The 20,239-nt window shown below is 38.6% G+C and overlaps 1 protein-coding gene across 2 annotated transcripts in view; it reads left to right on the forward strand.

The window, feature by feature from the left end:
* The window catches only part of RAPGEF5 (Rap guanine nucleotide exchange factor 5), a 213,284-nt gene that overhangs the window by 167,106 nt on the left and 25,939 nt on the right, over positions 1-20,239 (forward strand). Inside the window, exons 12-19 of one of the 2 annotated variants that reach the window (XM_068549953.1) lie at positions 3,761-3,839; positions 6,279-6,423; positions 7,570-7,667; positions 9,408-9,438; positions 10,381-10,459; positions 13,134-13,283; positions 16,839-16,936; positions 20,039-20,161. In XM_068549953.1, coding sequence (XP_068406054.1) covers positions 3,761-3,839; positions 6,279-6,423; positions 7,570-7,667; positions 9,408-9,438; positions 10,381-10,459; positions 13,134-13,283; positions 16,839-16,936; positions 20,039-20,161 — 803 coding nt within the window. The remainder of the gene's footprint in view (positions 1-3,760; positions 3,840-6,278; positions 6,424-7,569; positions 7,668-9,407; positions 9,439-10,380; positions 10,460-13,133; positions 13,284-16,838; positions 16,937-20,038; positions 20,162-20,239) is intronic. The other variant, XM_068549954.1, reaches the window with a different exon arrangement.

Below are 20,239 nucleotides of genomic sequence, written 5' to 3' on the forward strand. Positions count from 1 at the left end.
CATGTAAGAAAAATACATTCAAGTAAAATCAAATAAAAATAGATAATTCTTTTCTTATGTCTTAAAGTTAAAACAGTAGCAAATGATAGGGGAAAGTTCTGAATTAACGTTATGGCTAATTATAGACCTGAATTTTAGAGCCATTTCTATCCAGTCTTTAGATTTTGACAGCATATGGATATATTTTATTTCAGGTTACGTTGTTCTTAAAACTGTAATAGTATTTGCCCTCCAGTTTTGATAGTTATTAGCATGTTACTTTTATACTGCAAAGAGTAATGCCTGTATTTTAAAAAGCCACTACAAAATGTTATGTTATTTGGGGGAAGAAGAGGGGTATTCCCAAAAGGATGGCTGAGTATTTTTGTCAGTAATAAGCCAAGAATTTGGGATTAGATTTAGTGATTGATTTAAAGAATAGAATTTCAAAGAAAAGTTTTTTGTACACTAATACCTAGGTATTCATTAACCTAGAAATCAAAATGCATCTTTTTATTCAGTGTTAGTCTGTATGGCAATTATGAATGTGTTTAAATGAAAGATGTCTTTATACACAAAGGTGCTTTTCTACCTAGAGTCTTAAATTACTATTAATTAAGCAGTATATAATATAATAGATAACTATAGTGTTTTAATGTGGATGCCAGTGGATTTGCTAGTCTTTCTAAATAGCCATTGTTGGCTAATAGCCTTCAGGGGATCATTTATATAGCCATTGTGGTTCTAAAAATATCTCTAAACACCAGTGGGACAGCCTTTTTTGAAGCATGGATATTATAAAATGCACTTTTATTTGAAGTGTGTTGTTTTGATTATATCACTCAATTACTTTCATATGCGGCAAAAAAAAAATACCAATGTTGAAAAGGAATAAAGGAAAGCTCTTTGTGTACAGAAAAATTTCAGAACAATATGGTAATTAGAGAAAGATTTGAGTTAGGAGTATTGGGACTCTGTTCTATTCATTGGATTTTTAGCTATTCTATTCATTAGGTTTTTAACTGGAGATGTTTTTATATAGCATCGTTGTTTTTATTTTAATTAATATTTCTATGGCAGAGAGATAATTAGATAAATGCTGTTGAATATTAAATATGGTAGTAGCTTAGGGGAAATAAGCATTTCTGGGTCAAAGCCCTCAACAAAATATTATCTTATGTGAGCTGATTAATTGAATTGAATGCCAAATGGTTTTGCCACCATCCAACCAAACTCTCACAGCCACTCAGTTCATTATCTAAGGCTCTTCCAGAATGAAATGAATGCTTTTATCAAAGTTAATGGTGCTCTTTTTAATCTGAGCTATTCATGGAGGAAATCTTGATTAGAGAATACTTCCCACCTCACTAAATTAGCTACGTGTAAGAACATCCCAAAGAGTCTGAACCTGAGTGTCACACCAAGAGTTTTACATGCTGAATTGTCTGAGGTTCTCAGTGCCGTCACCCAGTGGTTTCTGTATATTGTGGGTTCCAATCTGTAAGGGCCCATTGGAAAGCCTGAAGTCGATTCTAGGTTCTAGGCTGCTCTATGGTCCTTGCTGCCTGTATCTAACATTGAATGCAAAAAAAGACTTAATTTCCAGTCAGACCAGAGAAGCTAAGGATTCTCATCGACCATGTTTAGTACAAAGATATGTTATAATTTGTGAACATAACTGTGTAGTAGCATCCCAGAGTGATAGTTTTCAAGTTGGATTCCAAAATATCCTAGGGGTTCAGACATTATGCCATTGTTGGATCTTAATTTCAACTATTTAAAACACCGTAATGAGGGAACTCCTGGTGGTCCAGTGGTTAGGACTCTGCAGTTCCACTGCAGGGGGCATGGGTTCGATCCCTGGCCAGGGAATTAAGATCCCACAAGCCTGGAGGTGTGGCCAAAAAAAAATTAAATAAAAAATAAAACACTATAATGAAAGAGACACAAAATTTCACATACACATTCCAATTTTTCACTAGGATGCCGGTGATTAACTTGTGCTGCCAGGTTAACTAGTTTGGGGGTAGATTTTACAATAAAGCTTCTTCTGCCTTTTTGTGCATAGATTGGGAACTTTTGTGAACAGGGACTCCGGTAGAGAGCTCCTAGCTCTGCTGTGCATATCCACTCACATTCAGTTGTGCAACCAGCCACATTCCCAGTTTTCTTATACTGGGCTTAATATATGCCCGGCAAGGCCCAGGCACATCTGTTTGAGAACTTGCTTTTCCACAGAGTAATAGTGGGTTAGACCAGTGACTGTTCACATACTACGGTGTGATACAACATTATAAGTTTAGGCTTAATTTACATTTTAGGTGCCATTTGTCAAATTAATTTTTTTTAGTGAGGAATACTGTTACTTATCTATTATAAAAAAAAAATACCTTTGAAAAAAATTACCTAATACTCTTCATTAACACCTCTGGTTCACTTTAATTAAGGGCCTCTTGCAACTAGAAAGCAAGCTTTTTTGGTCAACCTTTACCATTTGCAGCCACTTACGTATATGGATCAGGACTATCTTGATAGTCTTTTGCAGCATAAACAAACCATGGAAATAAATTAACCCCTGCAGTTGATATAGGACTGTAGGTGTCATTCACAACCTCTTTTTATCAGAATTTTGTGTTCTTCAACACGGCCTTTTGTTTTGCATTGATAACTTTTAAAGAAACATTGCTGGTTATTTCTAAAATTCTGGAATTTTTCTAATCTTCAGCATAGAGCTATAGCATTCTGTATTGGACAGTTCTTTCTATTTCCACATTTGTAGTGTAAGAGAGCATCAATGCTATTTAGTGTACAAGCTCACTATTCTTACAATTTTCTACTATTTCAAATAGCTAAAAATTTGATATCCAGAATGTAAATGATATGAGAATTAAAGAATGTATTAAAATGAATTTCAAGGTAAGGAGATTGGATAAAGACTACTATGGCAAAAGGTCTACTTTGCATTCTGAGTGTAAATCTTTTCTATCATTTTTGAAATTTTATTGGAGGTCACGTCACCTGTTTAGCAGTTCCATATTATGTGTAAGCTGGACTTTTCGAAGAACACTCAGGCAAAGAGGCAATAACAGTGGAACCTGTTTTTGTTGGTTGAAGAGGTAGAAAAGGAATTAGGAGGGAGTATGTCATGATCCATTTTACCTGCTCTCTCTTTCCATTTTTAACTGGACTTAGTTCTGCCTCTCTTCACAACAATAAGAAAGTCACTCACCACTTTCCCAGCTTCTTACAGATGCTTTCAAGAGATACAGGTGAATGGCCTTGGAACCTGACGTGTGTACTCTGGGTTTTATTATCCATTGTTCTTGTCCTAGACTTAGGTAAATGGATTTAGAAAGCCTTTATTTATTAGAACATATAAGCATCATTCCCTGTAGGTCTGGAGTACATACTTCAGAAATCTTACAAAATGTATTTTTAAAAGCACTTTTTTTTTTAATGCATTGGTTTTCCTTAACATCTGTACCCAAAAATAGAGGTGATGTTTTAGGGAAGGAAAAAATGGTGACAAAATTGTATGTTTAGAGAGCCTTGTAATAAAAAAAAAAAATCTCATTGCTTGAGGCGTTCTATATAAAGAGTTTTAAAAAATAACTTTGCTAAATAACGTATTTTGTGGCTAAAATTCTCCTAACCTCAGCCCTCCCACTGCCACCACCATTTGTCATATTTCTTCTGTGCACACTGTTCCAGGGCCTGGCTAAGCAGCTGCCCCTCTTATCACCGATTTGCTCACCTTGTGTTTGTTTTCCTTTCTTTGCAGAGACCCTGCTTGATGACTTCCTTCTCACGTACACAGTCTTCATGACAACTGACGACTTGTGCCAGGCGCTGTTGAGGCAATATCCTTCATTAACTTCAGGATGCTGTGTTGGCTTCCTCTCAGACAGATGTCTCACATTAGGAATTAACTGCCTTTCTTCATTTACTCAACCCCTCGGTAGAGTGTGGCTATGTTAAATATTCATGTCTTGATAGCCAAGGTGAAAGATGAAATGAGACAGACTAGGCAGGGGGAACTGGAAATGAATGCAGAGCTGCTGTTTTCACATTCTACGTCGTGGGTAAATTGTGCTGTCGATATTATGTTTTCTTCAAACCTACATCTCAAGACTTCAGAATCTGGAGATGAATTTGGCCTGCTGGGTAAACACCAGAGTCAAGAGGTTGAGTGGATTGGCAATAACTGAACTTAGAAGACAATCAGTCAGTTAGTGCCAGACCATGTGATGGGAAAACATACATATGTGATAGTGTGTTTCTGGGCAAGTATCCCGGGGGAGACAAGGATTCCCCACTTGGGAGGTCTTACCCCCGTAATCAACTGTCATCGTTTCAGAGCTTTGTCAGGGCACGCTGTCTTAGGATGATGGATGTGATTAGAAGGTTGATGACCAGTTAAGGAGGCTTTAGGATTGCATACACTAACTAGAAGAGATGCAACAGATCAAAGGCTGGAAAGCCATGCCAAGGAAAGGCACTCGGAATTTCCGAACGAGTGTCTTGCCTCACAACGTTTAAGGAAGAGTTTTTTTCTTTATCATTAGTCAAGCCATGATGGTTACAGGAAAAGAGGAAAAGAACATTTGCATAAGTGGAAATAATGTAAGATAAATCTTTATATTATGCCTTTCAAGAGAAAAACTAGAAGAAATGATACTTCAGTAGATTCTTTTTGTGTTTGCTTGAGTTTGTTTCACAGGTAGAAATCAAAGAAATCAGATGTCCTTGATGTACTTTTTTTTTTTTTTTTCCTGAGTTAGTTGCTTTAATTTCATGGTGACATAACAAGGATTATAAGTATTTTTTCTCCAGATATAGCCATTCTGAAATGTTCAGGGTTAGCTATTACTTTTCTCCTCTATTTTATTTTTTTATTGAAGTATATTTGATTTACAATGTTGTGTTAATTTCTGCTGTACAGCAAAGTGATTCAGTTTTTTATACATATATATAGTAGTATTCCGTTGTATATATACGTACCACATCTTTTTTATCCATTCAGTCCTTGATGTCCTTTTGCAGGTTGGGGAAACAGTGACTGAATTATGTTTTAAAATAGTTACAAAGCCTGATACAGAATTGATTCCTATTTTGCAATTATATATCAGCATTAAAGAATATAGAATCCTGTCCAGTAACCCCAAAACCTACCTGTGTTTGGTATCATAGCATTTTGTATTTCTAGTTAACTTTTCAGTGTGTCCAAGATACTCAGAATGATAATTTGGGGGGCAAAAATGCTAGGTTGTTTTGGAAAGCGCCAAGCTTCTGTCTCATTCCTAAGGCTTTAAGCATGTTGCCTTTGAGGTTGTTATTTTTATATAATTTTAACAGCATAGTTAACACATAGTCATTGTATACAAATTGGGAAATGCTTATAAGTACAATAAAAATAATTCATGTTCTCTGAAATCTCATTACCTTAAGAAGCCACTGTTAACTATCAGTATATATCTTTCCAGGTAATGAATATATAAATAAGCATAGTTAATAGAAATGGATGATCCTAACGTATACTTTTCTTACTTGCTTTCCTACTTAACAGTATACTGTGAATGTCTTGTGTCAGTAAATATAGTGCTGGACCATCAGTTTTATGGCTATAGAAAAGCCCGTTAAATGGATATGCAGTAATTTATTTAACTGTCCTCAGTGGTTGAAGCATTTAGGTTGTTATTCCTATTTAATATTTTTTTTATTCCAGTGAAAATGAAAATTAGCAGCCCTTTTTTTACTTACATTTGCACATTTATCCATTTTTTTTTCACATAAATTCCTAGGGTGAGCTTTTGAATCATATCACAAATTATGCTCCAGAAATCCGTGCTCATTTGGCGCTACTTTAGAACGTGAATTTCTGATGATCAAAGTATATCTGGCCTAGTTCTGATCTAACTTTTATGGAAACAGTGTCCACCTATGTAGTGAGGCCAGATCTCTTGGAGCCCATTAATCTCTTGTGATTAGTGGGCCACCTAGGGTGTCTTGGAGGTGGCATTAACCCATGCTGCCTGTGGAGCTATGTCAGCAGCTGTCAGTTCTATGGTCCAGTCCTTATGCTCACGGCCTGCCACCATGTTATGTAAATCATTTTCCTGGGCTTACCCTCTTCAGTGCACACCTTTTACTCTCCCTACACATATTCTTTTCTTCCTGCATATTCAGGTACTTGTAGATTTTTTGGAAAATGTGCTTTAGCATATTTTGTGAGAGCAAGAATAAACGGATCTCTTCATATTTTTCACTTGCAACAACGTAATTTTCTTAACCATTTGCACCTATTCTGCTAAGAAGTATCAAGGCAAAGAAGAAAACTCAGATGTTCCTTGTCGGAAACGGAAGGTCTTGCATCTTGTTTCCCAGTGGATTGCTCTGTACAAAGACTGGCTACGTGAAGATGAACATTCAAAAATGTTTTTAAAGGTAATGTAAAACATCCAGTTACTGAGTAATTCTTTTATGCCAAATGACTGATTTCAAAAATCTCATTCGTAGGTTACAGTCATCTAACTTGTTTGTAATATTGAAGTTATGATTCAAAGTATTAATTTGTTTTGACCTCTGAAGCCTGATATTCCTTACATAGAAGGCGGCAAGTTTTATAGTCACTCATTTAAGGTTATTTATTTTATATAAGTCATGGGAATTTTGACTGCAAATGAAATAATTAAGGAACGTAAAATAAAACATACTTTAAAACTTGATACTGTTTAATATGTTGAGATGTATTATAACTTTAAACTAATAATTCCCATATCTACAATAATGGGATAAAACATTTATCATTTAAAACCTATAGTGACAATGTATACATTATGAAACCTTTTCAGGACCTGGTATATTTTGAGACATTAAAGCAATAATAACTTATAAAATAGATACTAACCTAGATTTACATTTGAAATTGGATAAGCTGATATATGTGTCTAATCATTAGTAGGCTGCAATATCTTTTCAATACCAATGATTCTCTGGAGATGGTTTGTAAACAGTTGGATTCTTTTGGCCACCAAAACCGTATTAGCTGTGCAAGTTAACACAGAGAAGGGGTACAGTGGAATTTGAGCAGGGAAGAGTTCTATTTCAGAATAGGCAAGTATCTAAACTGATTTTGCCTTTCGTGAAGGAAATCACTTTGATTTCAAAATTCAGATATCACTTAGACATCCAGTTAAAAACTGGTTTAAATGAAGTCTCTGACTAAACTAATGTTATTTTCAAAACAATTGGGTAGTTTAATTCAATGGATTTTTTCACTCCCAAATGGTTATGTGGATATTATTTCTAAAAATATAGAACAGGCATGGAAATTTTGAGTAGCCAGCCAGAGATCTCTTAAGTTTCCACCATTCTCTACCTATAGCCTGTAAAAGCTTCCACAGAGCCACACCAGTTGAGCGAGGGGCTAGGAGGTGGAATCCCACTCAGGAGCTCATGGGTACTTGGTTTAACCCCCAGCGTTGTTCTGGATTCCACTTATTTCCCTGAGCAGGTTAACCACTCTGTGAATCTTAATCCTTACAAAATAGGCATCAAACCAATTAAGCTGAAATTTTCTTTTTCCCCCAGACCATATACAGAAATGTACTGGATGATGTATATGAATACCCAATACTTGAAAAAGAACTGAAAGAATTTCAAAAGATACTTGGAATGCACCGTCGTCAGTAAGTAATTTTCCTCATCACAGTTAGTAAAAGAAAGCAGCACAACGTGTGATAGAATTGGGGGTGTCTCATATATATCGTTTTGAACATTTTGAATCTGAGATTTATCTTGATTCCTTAGGTTTTCTAGTAGTAAATATTTGTTTTTATATCTCAAGATGAATGAACACTAAATCAAGCTTATTGGCTATTTTTTTTTAACCCTGTTTGATATGATAGAAACAAACTGAGCCATGACAGTCTGGGTACATAAGAACAATTATCTAATAAATTATTATTTAGTTTTAAAAGTGTAAATATTTAACTTGTCATTTGGGGGAACTCATAGCTATCTCTAATGAATAGGAAAAAAGTTTTATAAATAGGTCCCAGCAAGTCATGGTGCATTTTTAAAGTTCAATTTTATGGATTCCCTGAAGTTTCTTTATCAATTCAGAAAAATTAAAGGAAAGCATTTATTCAGTGACTTTTGTCATATCCAAGATGTATCACTAAGGTATCTGTCATTAGTCTTTCATATTGCTAATACCTGACTTTACTCTGATTTACCACTAACTCTTATTAATTTTGGTAAATGAAAACATCAAGTCATTATTCAGTTTTCAGATATAGCTGCAAAGCTAATCTGAAGGGAAAAATTGTTCTCTGATTTACAATGTAGTTTCTACTTTTCAAACGTAAAACACATCTGTTGTCAAGTTGTGAAAAACTTCTATTAAGATTTCAGCAGTCACAAATGCACTTCTCATAGAAAATGTTAATTCAGGCCTTTCAGGTTATCGATTTGAGATTTAAAGCCTGACTTAATTTTAGTAAAGAGAGACCCTATGTAGTAAAGGGAGATCCTGACTTAATTTTAGTAAAGGGAGATCCTATTTAGTAAAGGCTATATAAAGAATTTTAGGGTGCAAACAAATTATGTATAAACCTTAGTCCCAATCAGGAAAATCACACATTTAGGAATTGAGAAATGAGTTGCAGGGTGTTAGAAATGAATGTTGTGAATTTTGGTGGTCTTCTTTTATCACAGTCTACACTGTAATAAATTTCGATATGAACAAACAAATGAAGCAAAAAAGAAAAAGAAAGAAACCTTTACATCAGAATAATCCCCTACATGGAAGTTGATCTATGCTGTAAGGCAGGCCTTCTTACAGTTGGGAAAATTTAATTCTGGTTTAGTACACATTTAAATGCATTAAATAAATTAACGGAATTTAATACATTCCATTTAAAAACTTACATAAAACTGGGAAATAAAAGATTTAAGTAAGAAAATTGTCTGAGACATGATTCTTGCCTCTTTGGTACAAGGTGATGAAATATGTCTAGATCCTGGAATAAGATTTGAGCTGGGGACCTGCAGAAGATCCCCCAGTTCCACCACACATAGAAACGTCCTGGAAAAGATCTGCCTTGGCTGACTTATTTAGCTATCTAAAGAACAATAATTTCACCTAAAATCTGGCCAAATATGAGAAAACTTAGAGTTTCTGTGGAAATAAATCCAGTTATTTCCTCAATGCTTCTTGAATAAATAGCTTCTTTTCTTCCTGGTTCACTGGAAATCCAGAGCCCGATGTCAAGTGTGTTATGCATAGTAAACTAATGAATACTGTGTGTTTTATCTTTTTGAAAAGCAAAAACCTCTGCCCACTGCCTGAAAAGGAGTCTCTGTGACAATCACTACATTATTCTGGGTTTGAGACAAAGACTGATGTCTTGTCCTTTTCCTTTCAGCACTGTAGATGAATATTCACCACAGAGAAAGGTAAGGCAGCCCCTTCTGTCTGAAACGGGGTGATCTGGTTTGGAGGCCTGGCCTTGGCCCACTTGGTATTTCTTCATAATTAATGAACGCTGCCTCTAGCAGAGGAGCGCCAGGTGGGGAGCCGGGGGCTGCACCTTGCCTCCCCGCTCCTACCTCGCTTAGCTTTCCCTGTGCTTGTGCAGATTCAATTTCAGCCAGGTGCCCTTGACTTTATGACATTCTGAATTTCTGTGGTGCGTTTTGGAGTCTCAGAGTTTCCCCAACGTCCCCAGAGTGATGTAAATTTGATTTTTAGTCATTGATATAAAGATAGAAAACCATCTATGCAAGACTCTTGCCTGCAAGAGTAAGGAAGTCTTGTCAGAAAAAGGTTGGAACCCTTCAACCCAACAGAAAGAGAGATGGTAGCCAGAATGAATGTGTTTCCTCTTCAACTTGAGGGGGGGAAATGCTAAATGAGATGTCAGGCACAAGTTTTTGTAGGAGCTGATATATCAGGTGATGGATAATCATAATGAATCATGTACCTATTTCTCTTAAGCAAGTCATTGCACTACAGCAGAAGTATGAAACTATCTCGACGTGGCTTTATCCAAAAGCAAGGTTGCTGTTGGGATGGGGAAACCATGTCTTTCTCAGGAGAAGAAGCTATGGATGTTTGTAGTAGCCAGGGTTAAAAATCACGCCCATATTCTCCGGCATGTTGCAGAGAATCATTTTGGGGGCTTTTTCCCTTGGCCAAGGTCTATCATGTTGCTCAGACTCTCCACCTCCACATGCATTAATTGAGGCAACTCCCAGTTTATTCCTCTAAGATTAGATGGGTGGATTTCATATTAAAAAAAAAAATTGGCGTGCCCTTTTGGAACATGTTGCAAACAGCTCTAGTTTCCAAAGGGCAGCAATACATTCATTCATTGTTCTTGTTCTCCCTTCTTGCAGAATAAAGCCCTTTTCCACCAATTCAGTCTTAAGGAGAACTGGCTCCAGCATAGAGGAACTGTGACGGAAACAGAGGAAAGTGAGTATGGTTTGAACAAGGGTCTGGGGCAGGTGGCGTAGCAGCTAATCACCATCGTTCTCCGACTTTAACACATCAGCCTGCCTTTAACCCTTTCCAGCTGCCACACCCCTAAGACAAGCACGTTAGCATCCACAGTGATAGTTTTTCCTCTCTTGCTGTGGGCATTACAGTTTTCTTCATCACAGAGTACTGTCCCAGGTAAGGAAAGGAGACTGCAAAGAGCCCCCTGCGTTCTTGGGGAGAGGTGCAAAATGGACTGGAAAAGCAGCCTTTCCCCTTGGCTGCCTTCTTCCGTGCTGCCAGCCCATCGCCTGTGACTCACTGGAAAGTCCACTAAAACCACCGTGCAGGGCTTTGGCTGAGTCAATCCCTGAGAGTTAGAGAAGAAAATCTTGGAGAAAATAATGAAAGGAAGGATATGCAGTCGAAACTCCTCCAAGGCAAGGCTCTGCCGGGCAGTGCCACACGTCCAGTGTGTCCTCAATCAGTGCTGCTGGCAAAAGGGCTCGTGACCCACCCTGAAGAGGGCTGCTCCATCAGTGCAGGGGAAACACCTTTGTAGCACTCTGAAGGTGCTGATGTGCTTTCGCTTTTTTTTAATTTAATTAATTAAGTTACTTATTTATTTTTGGCTATGTTGGGTCTTCGTTGCTGCACGCAGGCTTTTCTCTAGTTGCGACGAGTGGGGGTCACTCTTCGTTGTGATGCACGGGCTTCTCATTGCGGTGGCTTTTCTGGTTGTGGAGCATGGGCTCTAGGTGCACGGGCTTCAGTAGTTGCAGCAGGCAGGCTCAGTAGTTGCGGCTTGCGGACTCCAGAGCACAGGCTCAGTAGTTGTGGCGCACGGGCTTAGTTGCCCCGCGGCATGTAGGATCTTCCCAGACCAGGGATCGAACCCGTGTCCCCTGCATTGGCAGGCGGATTCTTAACCACTGCGCCACCAGGGAAGCCCCTGGCGTGCTTTTCTACGTTACTGTTTTATAACGGAACCGGAAATGGTTTCCTCCTGTTTAGATAAAGGTTGAGTCAAGGGCAGAGCTGGGAAACACAGCAATTCAAATGTTCATGCTATTGTGACTTGGAGACTTTCTCTTTTAATTCACCTTTCTCGACAGCGCTGAAATTTTAAGTGTGGACGTTGAATATTCAACTTATTGAATGTTTAAACAACAAAATGTCACAGGATACCTCTTCTGTTCCATTGTTTGTGTATAACCAAACATAATGGCACTCGTTGGGTCATAAGTGTCACCTGTACCAAGTGGAGGAACGAATGGAATGACCTTACCTCCTCATCTCTCAGTTGCTGACCTTCCTTTCCCATTTGTCTTACAATTAATTGTATAATTTTCCAAGCTGAGTTTCAAAGAGTCTGAGTATTTCAAGACCCCCCCTCCTCTTTTTGTTCATCATTTTACTGAGCAAGCTGTAAACTTTCCCCACATTTAGTAGTTTGTAGACTGCATCTTTGCCTTGCTCCAAAATTCCGTCTTTTTGTGGAAGGAAAAAAGCCTTCTGTCTCTCACAAGTCTGTTGACAACACATAAAACAGCTATTTGTTAGATGCTATGCTTTTAGTGACACACCCAACCAAACCCAAAACAAAATACTGTCAGTGCCTCTTGGTGGCATGTTTACTTTGAGGTTTGTACTAGTAAACCCATAGTTTGTCTTTTGCTTCATTTGCATTTCTGTGCAAACATTCCTGGGTTTATTTTTGTGGTGCCATTTAAATTGCATATGAAATTTCTCTAGGACCTGCACTCCCCCCCCCCTTTTTTTTTTTTTTTTTTTGCCATCTAGAAGAGAAGAATATCTAAGTATATTATTGTCCTTCTGTCTTTAGTAAAGAAGCTGGTGTTTTATACATTCAGAATGGCTGATACAAGAGACAAATAACGTGTCAGTTATTTGCATTGCTACAGTTTCTGCTATTAAATCATAAAGAAACATTTTTTCCAGGGCCCATTCACCCTGATAGTGATAATGTCCTAGTAATAATGATTAGTACCACAGACGAGAAAAAGGAAATTAAAAAGGCTGGAAATGTGACCTCCATTTGAAAACTAAACTCACTACCACCTTGATATGGGTGGAGGGACGGTGCGCGGAGGTTCATTCTTATATGAGCAAGAAAGCTGAAGCCAAAAACCATAGCAAGTGACAGATTTTTTAGATAAGCTTATGAGGATTCAAATAACAAAATGTGGTGGTCTTTACTGAGCCACTGTGCCTGTCCAGAGGTGAAGTGTAAAACAAAAATGTTTGAATTAGACGCTTTAATAGACTGCTTTGGGAGATCACAGTAACCCTCAAAGAAGGGACTCCGAAGTCTAGTCCCTGTCGCAGAGATCCCACTGTGTTGTGGCCAGGCTGCCGCTACCCTGAGCAGACGCTTTTGCATGATGTGGGTCTCTCACTACAGTATGGGATGCTTAAGCACTACTCCACCTTGCTCAGCAGCTTTATCACGTCTCCATCTCACGTGTGTGCAAGCTCGCATTGCTGTGCCCTCAGGCACCCGTGTGCACACATATATATATGTAAATCTAGCTGTGTCTGCTCTGTGCTACAGGGAATAGTGTGGCGGGTGCCTTGATTTGGGTGAAAAGTCTGTACCTCACGGCCACAGTTGTTCTCTGTCTACTCACAGTTCTCTCACCTCATGCAGTTTTCTGTCACGTGTATATAACGGAGCACTCCTATGTCAGCGTGAAGGCAAAAGTTTCCAGTACAGCCCACGAGATCCTGAGAGTTGTGGCAGAAAAGATCCAGCATGCGGAAGAGGATCTGGCTCTGGTAGCCGTCACGTTCTCTGGGGGTAGATTATTTTCTGTCTTTGAATATTAATCTTTCACTGGATTGCCTCCAGGAGGAGAGAGTTGACATTTTTATGGAGTAAACGTGCAGCGCGTCCCTTCTGGGTCTGCAGCTGGTTGACCACTCTAACAATAAGAAGCCGCCTACCAGAGGTGTTTCCATGACAACAGTTGGGTACTGTTGGGTACTGAATTTCCTCCCCAAGAACTGAACAGAGAAGCGCGCCAGTGTTTTGAAATATATTATAAAGCTTTACATATTTTGCGCTCTAGATAAGCCTTCTGTTTTCATATTTAAATTAACTTGGGAAACTGCTAAAGGATGAAATTACTTTCCGAAGAAAAAAGAAAGGCAGCCTTGAACTAGTCATTTTGCTGGCTGACAGTTTAATACTTAAAGACTCCCTATTGAAGGAAATAAAAACTGTACAATAAGCCGAAAGCTCACAGGCAGTGTTCCTTCAGGCAGACATGGGGAGTGAGCCCTGCTTATAGTTTTTGCCTCTGTTGGGCCTTATTTATCCTCAGAGAATGGTTTATTGTCTGTTTTGAATAAGATCACACAGATTACAAGCTGATACTATTGATCTGTGTGACCTGAACAGACCCCTGCGTTTTCACTGGAGCCTGTCAGATCTCAGTGTCACTGGCCTCCTTTTTTGGCTTACGATCTTTATTTAATATCTCATTAACCCTGAGAAAAATACAAAGAAAGTGACTTAGTCCCAGTAGTTGAAAAATGGGAGTACTGTGTAAACTAAGCAGCCAGAGATGGGGCGGGCCGGGGAGGGGGGAGCAGATAAAGGGCATTCCTGTTTACCCTTTGTTATCATTCTAGAGGCAGGAGAAGAAGATCAGAATGTATCGTAGTTGATGCGAAAGCATTATGTGATGGAACATTGCCTCTTTCGCTTTGTTACTCAGAGGCAGGTAAAATGGTCCTACAAGCTAGTTGATTACATATTCAAACAAATACAGCCCACCTCCCCTGTCCTAGTAAGTGAGTCCCTCCTTCCTCTCCCTGGGCGTTGTGCATCCCATCAAAACATTCTCTAAAGAAAAAGAGCAAAAATTTCAGAAACATGTGGACTACGTGAATTTTAATCAGGGAGTAGTTGAACGTTTAATAAAATATATTAGGTATTCCAGATAAATATGATATTTGTATATTAATTTTAAGTGACCAAAGATATTAAATGATTCTAAACAGTATTAAGCTTCATCAAAATCAGCATTTGCCTCTCAAGGCAATACCATTACAGAAAGTAATCACTGGGTCCCCATGCAGACGGAAGGTGACGGAGAAAGAAGGACCCTGAGAGAACCTGGTGGCACAGCTGAGACCCACACCCCCTTGGAGGCTGACTCAGAGTCGGCCCAGGGCCACACGTGAATCTGGGAATTAATGAGTGCATCTTTTACTACCCAATATCTGTTTGATGGCTGTGAAATACGATTTTTACACTCTATTAGATTCATCTCTCGTTCTAATGTGTATAGACTTATGGCTAATCATCAGTAGCAATATCAGTTTATCTCTTGAATTATCTCATAGGTTTGGAAATATGCCATCATTTTCCATCAATTAGTAGTTTTGTCTGTTAAGAACCTTTCTGCCTGCAGCTTCATATCCCCCAAGCAATAATGTTCTTATGAAGAAAAAAAAGCCCACAGAGCTTAATGTATTCCTTGCTCTAGTTACGTACTTTTTAATAAATGTTTTAAATGCTACATCAAAATGAAATGACAGTGAGATCTACAGTTATTTTCTTTTTGTTAAAAAAAAGTTTAGAGATGTTGGCCATGTTGTAGGTTTTGTGGATTTTTCTAAAAAAGGACTGGTACTATTACCCTCACAGCTTGCAGTAGGTTTCTAGCTGTTTTGCACCCAAGTTAGGTATATATGTATGTAGTAACAGAAACCTACCCAGTTACTCAGAGCTTAAAATCCTATCACTTTTCATCGTTCATGGTGTAGTGACAAATCTGAAAGTAAGAAAAACACTTCTTAGCAAATGGAAAAATTACTGTCTGAAAGCCATGGCATTTGCAGAATGCAAATTCCATAGCAAATGCAGAATGGCTCTTATAAAGTCAGATTTAAGGTATATATGGGCACACAGAGGGTTGCAAGAAATTGTAGCTAAAGAGGGAGGAGATAGAAGAACGTCAGATCCCGGCTATGTGGGACCATTTACTGCCGACATCAACAGCCCGACGTAACAATACTACTGATCTTTGCAATGCTGGGCCATAAAGAATGTATTCGAGTATCATTTGTGTACTCTGTATCAAGCAGAAATGTTCAAAACAAAATCTGGCGCTTGAACTGATTAAGTTTTCTAGAAAAAGAGATGTGGCATATTGTATTTCCAACCATGCTGGGTAACTGGCGGGCTACCTTAGGAGAGGCTGATTATGTCACAGTGGAATAAAGTTGAGTATCACTTTGGTCGATTCCCGTCTGCATCTTGTAGGTGGGGGGAGGACATTTTTCTATGAGAAGCCTATTGTGTTATAAGGGTCCAACTATGGTAGAAAAATGGCCAAAGGACAGGAACAATAGGGGAATAAAATAGAAGAAGAATAGATGAAAATATTCACCTTGACTAGTAGTCAAGAAACACAAAGTAAACCGAGAATCTATTTTTGATTTTAGCAAAACAGTAAACTTATTCAAAGGAATGGTGAGCGCTGGTGGGTGTAAGAATTGGAAAGCAGTTTGGCAGCTTGTATCAAAAACTTTAAAAATGTTCCTTCGCTTTGACCTAGGAATTCCACTACTGGGAATCTATCTTAAGAAAATCATCTGTAAGCAGCCAAAGATTTATGCACAAAGATGTTGACTTTGGCAATATATGTATGGCTGCTGTAATAATAGATCCCATTTATCAAACCCCTGTTATGTGCTGGTCCCTGTGCTAGTGTTTAGCATGGTTCTCGCTATCTAATTTATATGACCAAAAAAAAACTGGAAACCATTAAATGTTCAACAACAGAGGAAAGATTAAATGATGGCATAACAGACTGTTACATAACCAATTACACATGACGTGACATTATAAATAATCTTGACAAGTGGGTAAGTACTTAAAATAGGGATATAAAACCACATAAGGGATAATTACAAATACATATATCTATAGTGATTATTAATGCAAACATATAAATAATAATTGTGACCATATGTACATGTGTGTACACACATATTTGCATAAAGATCAGGGTGGAAATATACTCAACTGTTACCAATATTACTATCATATGGTTACTTTAGAGTGATGGGATTATGAATGAATTTTACTTTCTTCCCTAAGCTGTTCTGTGTAAAGAATGACTAAATATTATAAGAATGAATCACAAGAGGGTACTTCTTTATGGATAACGAGCATTGATTATCTGGTATCATTGTATCGCGTATGCAGAACGGAATTAAATCTACTTCACATCCCATTTACTTTTAAATATTTTTCTTTGGCAAATTTCACTCTTTAGATGTACTGTGAATGCCTACTAGGTGTTCTTGTGTTTCTCATTACTCTTTTTTGTAAATAAAGAAAAGCATGAACTTCAGCCACATGACTTGGCCATCTCCAAATCCCTTGAAGCATCTGGTCGGATATACGTCTACCGGAAAGACCTGGCTGACACTTTGGTGAGTACCTTTAGCCTTGTACTCGAAACACACAGACACAAATGTCAGACTGAGCACATGTATTTGTATGTTTTAAAATGAATGTTAGAAAAATACATCAAGCTGTTTCCTCCTGTGGTCAACAGTACACTTTTCAAACAACACCGCTTTTGCAAATCAAAGGCAGGCCCATCTTTAGGGACTCTCAACCCCTCCTAAGTCAAACGCTCTTTCTCTCTGAGTCCCTCTGAAACAAGGGATTTGAGAGATATGACTCCTTCTCTGATGGAATCTTAATTCCATTCTTCTTTCTTGGTGGATGTGTAGAGGTTAGGCTGAGGACCGCATCCTGTGTGGATTTAAAGGGAAAGAGACTCTGTCCTTAGTACCTGTCCACTGGGTACACTTTGAGTGTGCCATTCCTTTGAAGAAACGGTGGATGGTTAGCCTTCCCTGTGTAAAATGGCACATAACAGTGGAACATCAGATGCCACTGAAGCGTAAGCGTGTGAAGAAATGTAGAACCCACACTGTATGTTATTTTCCGTCCTAAATTTAAGAACACTTAACGCCTAACTAGATGATTTGTTCTTGTTCCTAAAAACCTCGGTCTCATGGTTGCTTTCTCAACGGTAGGGTCAGGCCTCAGATCCATCGCCCATAAAAAGTGGGCTGTACCAGATTGTGACTGTATCATCCAGACTCATGGTCCTAGTCTGTTCCATGGAGTCATCACAAGGATGGGTCTTTCCAGCTGGCTCCTGTTGTATATATAAGGGAGGAATCTGTATACCATGTGGGTTAACCAAAACTGCTTATACTAAAAGTATCTTATGTAAAATTATCTGCAAGATATCAAGCTACCATTATGACATTAGTCACTCTTACCTTCACACTTTCTACCAGACATGTATGTACTAAGTAATTTACATACAGTATGTCATTTAACCTTCCTGCTAACCTTGTGAAGTTCAGAGAGGCTGAGTTACTTACTCTAGCTTCCCACAGCCAGGCCAGGGAGAGGGCTAGGATTTCAGTCCAGTTATATTTGACTCTGGATCACCTGCACCTTCCTCCTTGTACGTGAGGGAGAAAAGGAGAGGGAAACCCTTTGTCTTACTTGGGATTTCCCGATTCTGGGTGTCCTTCCGCAGGTCACCAGGCCTGTGTCTATACACGATGTAATTCCACCAGTGAAACTTGACAGACAGGATGCACAGCATCTTTGAGTAAATAATGAGATTGATGTGACTGCCCGCCGCCCTCCCCCGCACCCTGTGAAGGAGAAGAATCTAATATGCAGTTGCCCTAGGCTCCTGGTGATGGAAGGACCCACACTCTAATTGTCTCCCACCCCCCAGCCCTCACCCGCCACACCCAGACTCCTCATGCGGTTCCCTCGTGTGCGTTCCCAGAGCGCTCTTCTGCTGCGGTCGAGGGCCTCGGAAGAGTAGAGGGCAGGCCTGGGGCAGTGTCTTGTGGGATAAACAGGTGCTGTGAATTCCAGGTTGAGCCAGTTGCTATCTTGTACTCGGATGCTTCCCCCACCAGCTTTTTGCACCACCTAAGAATTTCCCATTGGAGTCAAAGTTTAGGTGATTTCATCTCCAAAAGATTTCAGTTGAAATGGAACATTGTAAGGGAAGGATAACATGTGAAACCACTCACATCCACTGTGCTTGTGCATGGATCAGCCTTCGTGGAAAGCAGGAATCATAGCCCTGAATGAACGGAATAGAGAAATAGAAAGTGTTTCTTGGAGAGGGCAGTGGACTACCTTGAGTAACCAGAGGGCAGTGCCAGGATAGGGGGCACATTTAGGGAGAAAGTAGGAGGGATAAAAAGCCAAGTGAAAATACCCTTACACCTCCAAATTACTAAGCAGAGATCTGTGTTACTTCCCAAGTCGTGGCTCTTTGAATGTCTTCCATGCAGCCCGGCGTCCATCTGGTCCCAGTCTAGCCAGACCAATCCCTGAGAAACCTGGGCTTTCCCCCACCTCAGTGTTTGCATGCACATCATTCATTCAGCCCTTACAGAGCTCCACCCCGTATCCACACTGGGGGTACAGGGACAATTTGTACCTAAACCTACTCTGAAGAGAATCAAGTCTATGGAAAAGCTTGTGAAGGTCTTTTGTCATTTTTTTAAATTAGGAAACCTTTACATAAATACAAGAATTCAACAATGCTAATAATTTATTTTGCAGTTCAAAAAATAGAGACTAATGTTTGGATTCTGAAATATTCCCTTTACCCTGCTATGGCATTTATTTTTGCAAAGTCCCTTTCTTTTTTTCCCCAAGTCATTAACTATTTTGACGTCCTTAACTATTCAAGTCAGATGGGAGAAATTATATCTTAATTAGAAAATATCAAGTATTTTAAAAAGATGCCAGATAATTTTAATACGTTTAACAGTGACAATAGATTTAAAATTGTGGTGGCATTTAATAATTTTATGTCAGATTTTAAGGAAATACTATTATTACCAAACTCATATCCATTTGTGTAGGGAAAGCAATTGATACTTTAAAATAATCATCCACCATGGTATAAATGAAGTAACTTATTTTTTATTCCCTGTTTAAAATTTTTTTTTTTTTTTTGGCTTTCCATGGGCATTTTAATAAAATTTGTAAATGTATGTCTGGGATGAGACTCGTCAAACATATTTTCTGTAAAAGCCATGTCTGTCTTTATTGAAGTACACTGTGACATTTCTTTTGTTTGTTTTTGTACTAACCCTGTTGGCACATTAATTCTTACCAGAAGCCAAAGTGACTTCAGGGCTTTCACTTTCATTATGTTGTCTGCCGGGGCAGTGTTTTATAATCAGATTTGTGTGTGTGTGTGTGTGTGTGTGTGTGTGTGTGTGTGTGTGTGTGTAGGGGGGAGGGGCAACTCAGTGAAGTATCATTGATCACATTCTACAGCTTCCAAGGCTGTTTGCTAAATTGGTTGTAACTCACTGAAAGTGAATGGACCAGGGAAAATATTAAGTGCGCTCAGACAAGATTTTTTTTCTAATGTGGGTTTCTAATGCCTTTCGATAGCCAGCCAATTCAGTGCCAAATATTTCGGAATTTACTGAGGATTCTTTTACTTTTGGCTGTCACCTTAGAATCCTTTTGCAGAAAATGAAGAATCACAGCAAAGGTCAATTAGGATTTTGGGAATGAACACTTGGGATATTGCTCTGGAATTAATGAATTTTGATTGGAGCCTCTTCAATTCAATTCACGAGGTAAGTAAGGAGGGAAATGATAAAATAAATGCTAGTGCCATTATAACTGTGAATTCTTTTTGAAGAATATTTGTGTGT

Source organism: Eschrichtius robustus, chromosome 8, assembly GCF_028021215.1.
Source record: "Eschrichtius robustus isolate mEscRob2 chromosome 8, mEscRob2.pri, whole genome shotgun sequence".
NCBI classification, from domain to species: domain Eukaryota; kingdom Metazoa; phylum Chordata; class Mammalia; order Artiodactyla; family Eschrichtiidae; genus Eschrichtius; species Eschrichtius robustus.